The 11,498-nt window shown below is 36.6% G+C and overlaps 1 protein-coding gene across 1 annotated transcript; it reads left to right on the top strand.

The window, feature by feature from the left end:
- Nucleotides 1-5,996: 5,996 nt before the first annotated feature.
- On the top strand, nt 5,997-11,433 carry LOC110880116 (MAR-binding filament-like protein 1-1). The gene is made up of 4 exons (XM_022128685.2): nt 5,997-6,309; nt 7,883-7,923; nt 8,020-8,160; nt 9,491-11,433. The coding sequence occupies exons 1-4, from the start codon at nt 6,066-6,068 to the stop codon at nt 11,243-11,245; spliced, it is 2,181 nt and encodes a 726-aa protein (XP_021984377.1). The 5' UTR covers nt 5,997-6,065; the 3' UTR covers nt 11,246-11,433.
- Nucleotides 11,434-11,498: the final 65 nt, after the last annotated feature.

The raw sequence follows: 11,498 nt of genomic DNA, 5'->3' as shown, positions 1-11,498 counted from the left end.
CTTTCTCCTACTTTCTTCTATTTTTGTATAAAAAACACCCACTTTCTCCTACTTTTTTATACAATCATGCATCCATTCCGACCCCTTTTTGGTGTCCCCGCAAGACCCACGAACCCGAACACAACCCAACCGCAAAACCCGTATAACCTTCAAGACATGGACCCGAGCTTTTTACCGTACACGGCTTACTTGACTGGCGCAACTCAGTTTGTACCTCCCACCTTCGGCTATGGTCAAGCCGGCGGGTCGCAACCGTCACAACAACAACCCGAATCCGAACCAAATGGAAAAGGACATTGAGTTTTTGTCCAAACCTATCGACCACCTACGAGGTGATGCGTTGATCCTTGCGCAAATGCGTCGCCAAAAAATAGAGAAAAATATGGACTCTAGATCATGTTCTTTTTTTAACTTTATTTTTTTTTTTCGGTTTTTATTTTCTGTTTTTTTTTTTCAGTTTTTTTTATTTCAAGTAGTGTAATTTTTATTTTAAATTAATGAAGTTTTTTATGTTTTAAATTAAAAAAAATAATAATTGTGAAATGATTGAATGAGGGTTATTGGCATAATGTCCCACTACGCCACTTTTGCTATAATGCCCAATGATAACTAGGATGCCACATGTCGGATATTGCCCCATGATAGGGGCATTATGTTTGTTCACCACTACACATGGTCTTAAAATGTAATTTGTCAACTTGATAAGATGATAGAGTTAGTAAATAGAAGTATATATAGCAACATGTGAGAAAATATTAATAGAAATATAAAATTAACAATTTTAGAGCAAAAAATGAATTTAGTATGCATAACTTTTTGCCTTTCAAAGAAAAAGTATACATATACATAACTTTTTGTAGTTAACCACAAAATATTTAACTTACAAAAGCAGTAATAAAATTTGAATACATATCTTTTTGTGCTTAACCAAAAAAGCATTAAATTTACAAAATTATGTATAAGAATATGTGTACTCGTGCACATGAGTAATGTCCTTATTTATGGGTGTTGTGCGATACTTGTCATCTCAGTCAGCAAAGGGGTGTTATGGGACGTTTTTTATATATGGGTGTAGTGGGATAATACCCAATAATGCCCCATCAATGATTACCCAATTATTATCTTTAAAAAAAATAAAACAAATAATATTACTTGAAAGCTTCTTACTGGACACATTCAGCATGCACCAGCGTTCTTTAAACCACGCTTCCCCCCATTTTCTAAAAACAACGCCCAATGGGGCGGTCCGCGAGCGTTAAGGGGCGTTTTTTCCCATATACATCAATAAATGTAATTTCCATTTCCATACAAATTATAAGACAACAGATCAACAGTCACAGTTTATTATCCTAATTTTTCATCTCCACTCCCACATTTACCCCCATTCAATGTCTCCATGATTCCTTCAAAAGCAATGTAAATTGAAGAGAAGAATGAAACAACGGATGCAAATATTAATGAAATCAATTATAAAACCTCATCGTTCCTTCACTTCATCTTCCTTTTCTCTATTCAAATCCCATTATATTCCCAAACAAAAGTTTGCAGGGGGGGGGGGGGGCAATAATGAGAAGGCAGGGATGTGACTTACTCCGACAGATGAACCGGCAACATGACTTACTCCGGGCACCCTGTTGGTTAATCTCGGCGATAAATATTATATGAATATATCAAAATGGAGGTATTCTTCAAAATTGGTGCAGAGGGTTTAGTGGCGTTAATCTTAATAGAGATTTCATTTGATTTTTTTTCTTTTTAGTTGGGGCACCTGTCGTAACGTCTGGACATTCTCACTTAGGGCTGCAAACGAACCAAATGTTCGGTGAATAGTTTGTGAACCGTTCGGCGGGAAGTTCGTTTGTGTTCGTTTGTTTATTAAACAAACGAACACGAACAAGAAATTTCGTTCGTTTAGTTAAATAAACAAACATGAACAGAGGTCGTGTTCGTTCGTTTATGTTCGTGAACGTTCGGTAAGATGTTCGTTTGTGTTCGATAGTTCATTAGTGTTTTTAGTTTTTATATTTATTTAAATACTTCAAAATTCCGACAAATTAAATATCTAATAAGTGTCAGTGTATTATATATTCTGTTCATGAACGATTATTTGTATTCGTTTGTTTCCATTTGTGTTCATGAACATTAGTTTGTGATCATTTGTGTTCGTCAACGTTTGTTTTTGTTCGTTGTCTAAAATTAACAAACAAACACAAACGAACATAAACAAGTTCATTTCCTTAACAAACAAACACTAACATAATATCTCGTTCGATAAGTGTTCGTGAACGGTTCGCAAACACATATATTTTTTAACAAACGAACACAAACAAAGTCTTGTTCGTATTTGTTTGGTTTGTTTACAGCCTTAAATCCCATTAGTATAAAAAAAACTCTATAAAAATAACCGAATAAGACATAGTAGAGAGAAAAAGGAGAACAGATGGTGGTGATGAGATGGCAATCTAGGAAGCGCACAATGTGGATAAAAGAATCGTTTTACTTGCTTGATCTTTATTCAACTTGCCACTAGCATATTATAAAATTACAAGAATACCATTTGGGTTTTTTGTGGTTAAGGAGTAGGTCTAGAGTCAGTAGGGTGAGTTGGAAGTCTTGGTGTAATTTCAATTTTGATATGATGTAAGTTGGTTTTTGCGGTGTTTTCCGGCTTGGTTAATGAAGTTTAAATTCCAAAAAAAAAAAGAAAATTGAGTTATAAAATCTATTTACAATATAACTAACCTAGAAAGTGTGAATTACAAGTTTTCTCTTTTATCTTGACGATGTCCTTTAGCTTTAAAATTGACAGGATATATCCTTTAAGTTTATTTTGGATAATTTGTTCTGTTAAATGAGATAAGTAGGTTAGGCTTAAAGGACATAACATGCAATCTTTAAAAACATAAAGTACATATCTTGTCAATTTTAAAGGCAAAGGACACCGCCTGAAATGTGGTATAAAAATAAAGGACAAAACTTGCAATTAACTAATCTAGAAAAGATAAAGAGTAAGGAGGTGTTTGGGATTCCTATTAAAAGTGACTTTTTGGAGCAAAAAGGACTTCTGAGAAAAGAAGGAACCCCAAACATCATTTGAGAAGTTCTTCTGAAGCAAAAGGAATCCCAAACATAATGAAAATAAGGACTTTCAAAGTTAATTTTGTCTTCAAAAAGGAGTTTTTGAGAAGTTTGGATTTCTTACTTCTAGATCTTGAGAAGGACTTTTGAGAAGGAGAAGTTAAAAAGGAATCCCAAACACCCCCTAAAATGCAAAAATTGTTCCTATTTCTAGGCCTGTTATTTTTTCTTATTCCTTTCAAAATGTTTTTTTTTTTTTTTTTTTTTGAGTTCTTCAGATTTACATGTTTTATTCCTATTTTCATCTTTAAGCTTAACAATTTATTATAACTTCTGTTTTTTGAAATTTGACCATATGATAAAAATAATAAGATTTCAAACTTTTTGAGTAAAAATCATATCTCAGAGATGAAATTAACATTTTACTCAAAGATAAATGAAAATTCTAGTTAAAAAACTTACGTTTTGCCTGTGGATATCACTTCAGGCATGTTAAATATGATTATTATCATGTAAAACAAATAATAACGAACATTTTAATATTCGTCAAATTCAACTCTAATGATAGATTTAGAGTTAAATGCTTGGTTGGTCCCTGTGGTTTGCGAAAATTGTAGACTTGGTCCCAGTGGTTCACTAATTACACACTTGGTCCTAGTGGTTGTAATTTTTGAACACGGGTGGTCCTTGTCACTAACCCATGTTAATATTCTCAGTTAAATATGTGTAAAATTACAAGATTGCCCCTTAACAGTTAAAAAAAAATAAAAAATAGACCAACCCTCATCTTCTTCATCTTCTATTCTCTCTCTCTCTCTCTCAAAAAACAAACGGTCCACCCCTCCTACCTCTCAATTACCATCGCCACACTCAGATTAATCCTGGATTCCTGGTCTTCTTCTTAGAACCACCGTCGGAACCCTAACCCTAACCACCCCAAATCCTCCTGCTCCGCAACCCACTGCCGCACCGCCAACCTTGATTCAACCCAACACGCCGCCGTCACAGGAAACTCGCTGGCGTTTTCCAGCCGCAGCGATGTACATGCTCGGCAGCAACGACCGGTCAGAGGCGGTGATGTCGGAGCTGTTAATTGAATTCGGATTAGATCGATTACTCGAACAGTTATCGCAGATTGAAGGTGGTAGTGGTGGGTTTACGGTGGAGGTGGAGGAGATGGGGTATACGGTGGAGGTAGAGGCGGTGGGTCGAAGGTGACGGCGGTGAGGGTGCTTGTGACAGTGGTTGTGGTGGGTTTAAGGTGGTGGTTTTACGGTGAAGGTGGAGGCGGTGTGTTGAAGGTTACGGCGGAGGTGGTGGGTTGAAGGTGACGACGGTGGTGGTGGGTTTATGGTGGAGATGGAGGCGGTGGGTTGAAGGTGTCGATGGAGGTGGAGATGGCGGTGGTGCTGGGTTGAAGGGAAGGTGGGTATGTGCAGGATGTGTAGATGAAGATGCATCTGGCAACTAAGAAGCTCCGGTCGTCGTGGTTTGAATCTCGGTTTTCACTTGCAGGTTCGGGGAAAATGAAACCCTAAATTCCTTCGACAACCACTCACACACGCACATTCAATTGCAGGTTTGGGGAAGATGATGTGGTCAAAGGGATTATTTAAATTATAAAGAGAGTTAATAAGCAAGGGTATTTTGGTCATTTAACATGGGCTTAACTGAGAAATTTAACTGATGTTAGGGCTAGGGACCAACCGAGTGCATTTTTGACAAGTTTTGGGACCACAAGTGTAATTAGTAAACCATTAGGACCAAGTCTGCAATTTTTGAAAACCACAAGGACCAACCAAGCATTTAACTCGATAGATTTATAAGAATAACATAGGAAAAAGTATCTAAATAATCATGTTGAACATATCCTTTTTTTCAAAACACATGAGATTTTAGTCTTTATGAAAGTAATTTAACCATATTTCAACCAATCAGAAGCCGTCGCTTCAACTCCGCCGACTGAGACAACTAAAACTTAACCCTACACTTTTGTTCAAACGATTGAGTCATTTTGGCGAAAGCACCGACTAACCCTACGCTTTTGGAGGCTTAGCCTCCACTTTTAGGTGTCGGGCCGTACTTTTTTGAGAATGCCTAAATTTTCATGCCTATATTTTAATCTGAAAAATGGCATTTTGATCATAATACCCTAAGGGCTAAGGCTATTTGGTGTGGATAAACACCCCAGGGCGTTGCCCACCACCACATCGGAGCCAAGTAGGAGAAGCCCCCCACCTCACTATAACGCCAACTCTTTGGCCCCTTCTTTGGCTATTGAGCTATCGAACAACACCATGGTAGAGGTGGTCAAAAAGACCGGTTAATTAACTAGAACCGATTATTAACCAGTTAGTGGTTAATTTTAACCGCCGTTTAGTAACTGATTACAAATATTTTGTATAGGAAATAGGAACCTGTTATTAACCAGTTTCTTTAACCGATAGACCAGTTAACCAGAAAAAACTGAAAGATTCAAAAAAAAAGGCAAAAAAACAGGTTAATTAACAGAAAATAACCGTTTATCAACCGAACTGGTTAAAGTGATTAACCAGACCAGTTAAAACATTAACCGGTCAAAGTAAAAAAGGTGAAATTAAGCGTCATAACCGGTTAACCAAATCGATTATAAAAATTAACCGGTTTATGCATATTTACACCATGGCGTCCCTTAACACCCCCATAATGCTTAGATGTTGGTGTTTGGCGTCCCAATTTTTGAGAAGGGACGTCACGTCAGTGATGAGTTAGATGTTGGCGCCAGTATACTCACGCTCCTCGCCGCGTAACCTTAAGAAAATTAGATATTAGATAATAATAGTAGGTAAAAACCCAAATAGTGAAATAGAGGCCAATTTTCATGTCAAAACTATTTAGGTAATTTTTTCAATAATGGAGGGCATTTTGGTCAGTAAAGGGTAAGGCTCAGTGAATGATACACAACTGAAAATCAAACTGAAAGAAAGCACAAACATAATCTTCATAAGATGGGGTTTGTAATGGGGATTTCTACATTTTCATCTTCTTCACAACCCCATTTCTTCTATTCCCACCACAGAAAACCACATGAGTTTGGTAAAAGAAGACGAATTTACGCCTGTATGCAACACCATGACCCAAACGACGACGTTTCCTGCCACAGAAGAGCGTTTCTGTTCATGGGTGTTGCTGTTCTTCCGTTTTTGAATTTAAAGGCTAGAGCTTTTGAAAATCTTGCTCCTGATGAATCCGGTATGTTTGATTTTGAGTTATTTTTCAATGTTTTGTCACTTTTTTTTTACTTTTCTCCCAAATTTAGTTGAAAATGTAACTAGGGTTTGTGTCTTTTAGGTTGATTTTAGATGAATTGGTAAAATTTGGTAAATGGGTTGTTGAATCTTGGATTGTGTAGTGTAAGTTTGTGATTTTTTTGAAAAATTAGTAAACTTGATGAATGGGTTATTGAATCTTGGATTGTGTAGTGTAACTTTGTGATTTTTTTGAAAAAAATAGTAAACTTTATGAATGGGTTATTGAATCTTGGATTGTGTAGTGTAAGTTAGTGATTTTTTTGAAAAATTAGTAAACTTGATGAATGTGTTATTGAATCTTGGATTGTGTAGTGTAAGTTTGTGATTTTCTTGAAAAAATAGTAAACTTGATGAATGGGTTGTTGAATCTTTGATTGTGTAGTGTAACTTTGTGATTTTCTTGAAAAATTAGTAAACTTGATAAATGGGTTGTTGAATCTTTGATTGTGTAGTGTAACTTTGTGATTTTCTTGAAAAAATAGTAAATTTGGTAAACGGGTTATTGAATCTTTGATTGTGTAGTGTAACTTTGTAATTTTCTTGAAAAAATAGTAAATTTGGTAAATGGGTTTTATTGAATCTTTGATTGTCTAGTGTAACTTTGTAATTTTCTTGAAAAACTAGTTTGTTTGTTTATGTTTCATATAATGACAAGAATCCTATTATACCATAATTGAATTTTCTATGTTTTTTTCCGTTTCGTGTGGAGTTAAGTAGATGACCCCCCTACACATTAAAGACAAGGTCTTGTGTTCCTTTTGATTGGCGAATCCTACCATTTAACCGTGTGTCTTGTGAGACAAAATTTAAATTCAAACCCATCAAACGTAACTCTTTGTAGAAAATATAGTTAATCACCAAGGGCGTAAGACTCTAAGGTGTTGTTTGTTTTTTCTGAAAAGCTCTACGCAAGCTCTTCTGTCTGCCCTGCGCAGACCACGCGCAGACTGTTTGTTTTTCCGAAGACGTTTCATTAAAAAACGTCTGCCCGAGCTCTTCTTGGTGCAGACTTGGCCCAGCCACTTCTAAGATCTTCTAAGGTATGCAGAGAGTTAAACATCACCACCCACCACCATCGTCCATCACCACCACCGTCACCGTTCACCACCCACCACCGTCCATCACCACCACCACCGTCCACCACCCACTACCGTCCATCACCACCACCACCACCGTCCACCACCCACCATCACGTCTACCACCATCACCGTCCAGTAGCACCACCACCCACCACCACCGTCCGTACACCACCACCAGTTTATTTTAGAAGTCTGCATACGTTAAAAAACCAACAGCCTTCTTCTTGCAGACTGCAGAGCTTTGTTGCACCTCTTCTTCTACAGATGTCTGCAGATGTGGTCCGCAGACTGCAGACATTTTACCTCTTAAAAAACAAACAGCACCTAAGAGTAACTTGCAAAAACAATAATTATTGAATGACGTCACTTTTCTTGCACTAATGCATGAAGTTACAAAAGCGTGTACTAATTCTTTCTTGATTACCTTCTTTTCAGAAAATTCTGCAAGGGCACAAGAGCTTAATCAAATGGCAGAGGTTAGTTAATCTTAAATTTTGTATAAATGTACTTTATTAGTTAAAAGTTACAAACATTCTATATACTTTCAAACGATTTCTATTTTTGTCTATTAGGTACAAACTCAAAGCGATGCATCATCAAATCCCGTTCTTACCCTTTCGGGGTCACTTGGAATACTTGCTTCAGGTGTGCTTGGTGCTTTTTATGCATTGGCTCAGAAAGAAAAATCAGTCGACATTGCAACAATAGAATCTGTAAGCCTTAAATTATCGTTTCGCTGTCTTATTTAGAAAAGAGTAAAATGCCAAAATCGTCTATGAGGTTTGGGTACTTTTGCATGTCACATCCAAAATTAGAATTTTTTTGTAACTGGACCCCTGATGTTTCATTTTGTTGCCATTTCCATCCAAATCACTAACTCAGTTAAAATATATCGTTAACTCAGGGACGATTTTGGCAATTTACCCATTTATTCTTTTGTTTTTATAATTTTATTATGGCAAATTGGATTTAAATAATCTCAACTTTCTCAATTTGGCCGATAATAATCCCAACTCATTTATTTGCTGACGGGGCCGGCCCTTAGAATTTGTGTACCCTGTTCAAGCTCGAAAAAATGTGCCCTTAGGCGTTAACGAAATTGGGTTTTAGGCTTACTAAAGGTCTAAACCTAATGCCAAAGGGGTTAATAACTAATCTAAATCATAAGAATAGTTTTGTAAGGGGGCCTTTGTTGGTGTTTGTATGGGTGTACCCTATTAAAAAAATATTTTACGTATACATATCGGGTTTTTTTTCATAAAAAAACGTGCCCCTCGAAATACCGGGCCCTGGCCGGTGGTCCTCCCCGCCCACCCCCAGGGCCGGCCATGTTTGCTGATAATAATCCGAACTGGTCCACTTTTGGCCGATAATAGTCTGTGTTAAAAATAGTTTAACGGAGTTAAGTTTTTTTTTTTTTTTTTTTTTTTTTTTCTGAATTATAAACCGTTGTTTTAGGGCTTTTGATTAGAACGAGGATACAAGTTGATTGATGTAAAATTTACCTCGAAATACTGCACCAAACGACGAAAACGGTGCTTCAATTCGGGTGTTTTAACTTTCAATTAACAAAAATAAAGCCATTTAGAGCACTGTTTTGAGATAAGTTTTACATAAATCGACTTGTATTCTCGTCCTGATCAAAATCCCTAAACATCGGTTTGTAATTCGGAAAAAACTTAACTCCGTTAAGCTATTTTAACGGCGGACTATTGTCGGCCAAAAGTGGACCGGTTCGGATTATTATCGGCAAATAACTGAGTTGGGATTATTATCAGCCAAATTAAGAAAGTTGGGATTATTTAAATCCGATTTGCCTTTTATTATTTATCATTGAGTAAAAAACAATAAAAATTATCTATAATTGTTTCGTCGTCTTATTTATGAGAATAATTTCTCTTATAGGTTCCGACAATACTCACTAGAAGATCATTTTAGTGCAATTTTGTTATAAAAATTCATACAAAAAAAGTAATCTTTCATTACAGAAAGCATGTAACTTTCTAGTAATTTGTAAATTAAAGTACTCTTTGAATTATACAGATGAAAAATAAACTGGTGGAGAAGGAAGCTGCAATCCTTTCAATGCAGAAAAGCTTCGAGTCAAAACTACAGAAAGAAAAAGAAGCGATAAACGAGCAAATTAAAAATTCAAATCAAGAAAAACAATCATTAATGGGTCAAATAAGTTCAGCAAACACTACGATTAATGGGTTAGGACAAGAGCTTCGGAAAGAGAAAAAAATCATTCAAGATCTTCAAACTCAGATTGACGGTCTTACGGTTGACTTAAAAAAAGCTTCAGATGATAAAGAAGCCCTGAAAATTCAGTTAAACGATAAGCTTTCTTCTATTGAAGGTTTACAAGAACGGATAAACTTGCTTAACTCCGAGATTAAAGATAAAAAAGACAATCTGGCAAATGTCCGTTCTGCCCTTGCGGTTAAAGAATCCGAGTTCAAGAAACTGAATTCTAGTTATGAAGAAACACGCGCAGAGTTGACCAGGTCAAAGTCAGAGATTGAAGGACTAAGACAAGAAATCTCGAAACTTGAGAACGAGTTAGAATTGAAAAGTTCGAATCTTGATGATTTGAACGCAGAAATTCGGTCTTTACGTGAAGAAAAAGACGTTATTTTCAAGGAATTGGAATCTGTTAAAAACGAGTACAACGAGTTGAAGATTTCGTCAGAAAAGCAAGCGGAATCTGATGCTACGCGTTTGGTAGAAAGCGGGAAGAAAATCGACGAGCTTAAAGAAAGGCTTGAGTTCACGTTGACCGAAGTGGTCAAAAACGAAGAATTAGTCAACTCGTTGACTAATGAAGGAGACAGTTTAAGGAAGACGTTGGATATTGAAGTCAGAAACGTTAATAGCCTTGAAAATGAGCTTCAGACCGTACAGAAAACATTAGAGGACACGAGAAACGAGGCTGCTGAGCTGGCGGGACTTCTTGAGCGTTCTAAGAATACATGCAAGAGTCTCGAGGAAGAACTTTCTGGAGTTCTAACCAAATATTCTGAATCTAAAATCGAGTTACAGAAAAACATTGAAGAATTGAAAGATACGGTTGAAACGCTGACTAACGAGCTCGGGTCAACCAAAGACGATTATGAAAAAACAAAGGAGGAACTAAACCGGGTATCCGTAGAACTTCAAGAAATATCAGAAAACCGTGACAATTTACGTAAAGAGCTCGTCGAGACGTATAAAAAGCTTGAAAACGCAACTCACGAGCTTGAACAACAGGAGAAAAACACTGCGTCTTTGACCAAAGAAGTCAACTCACTAAAAGCCGAGATCTTGGAAGACAAAGAGTCAAGAAAGTCATTAGAAAGCAATTTAGAAGACGCCACAAAAGCACTCGACGAAACCAACCAAAACACCAAGATTCTATCACAGGAATTGGAGGTTTCAAAAAACACGATTTCCGTGCTAGAAGACGAAAAAGAAGTTCTGTACAAATCTGTCGACGAACAGAAACAGGCGATTCAAGTAGCCCGAGAAAACATGGAGGATGCGCATAATGCGATTTTGAAATTGGGAAAAGAAAAGGAGAGTTTGGAGAAAAAAGTAAGCAAACTCGAGAAGGAATTAGCGGTTGCAAAAGGCGAGATTTTACAGTTAAGAACCGTAAAGAATACATCGGAAACTGCCCAGAAGAAGGAAAACGAGAATGGAAGTGAAGAAAACGCGGAAAAGGTGAATGAGAATGGAAGTGAAGATGAGAAAGAAACTGTAACTGTGAAGAAAGTTAGGAGGAGGAAAAGGGTTGTATCACAACAGGAAGAATCTTGATGAATTGTGGGTTTGAGGGAGGTGTTTGTAATATTCTATTTTTAGAGGGTAGATTGTAGAGGTAGAGTTTGAAACTCCCAGCACAACTTTTGTTATAAAAAAAATAAAAAAAGATTTAATTGTAACTTTCAGCGGAACTTTTGTTATAAAAAAATGAGTTAAATGTCATTTTAGTCTCGGTGGTTTGAGCCATTTTGTCAATTTAGTCTAAATGTTTTATTTTTCGTATGTGGGTCTAAAAAAGTTTCACTGT

This window comes from Helianthus annuus, chromosome 9, assembly GCF_002127325.2.
Source record: "Helianthus annuus cultivar XRQ/B chromosome 9, HanXRQr2.0-SUNRISE, whole genome shotgun sequence".
In the NCBI taxonomy this organism is placed as follows: Eukaryota; Viridiplantae; Streptophyta; class Magnoliopsida; order Asterales; family Asteraceae; genus Helianthus; species Helianthus annuus.
Note: the sequence above shows the minus strand (reverse complement) of the source record. Positions and strands in the feature narration are given on the sequence as shown.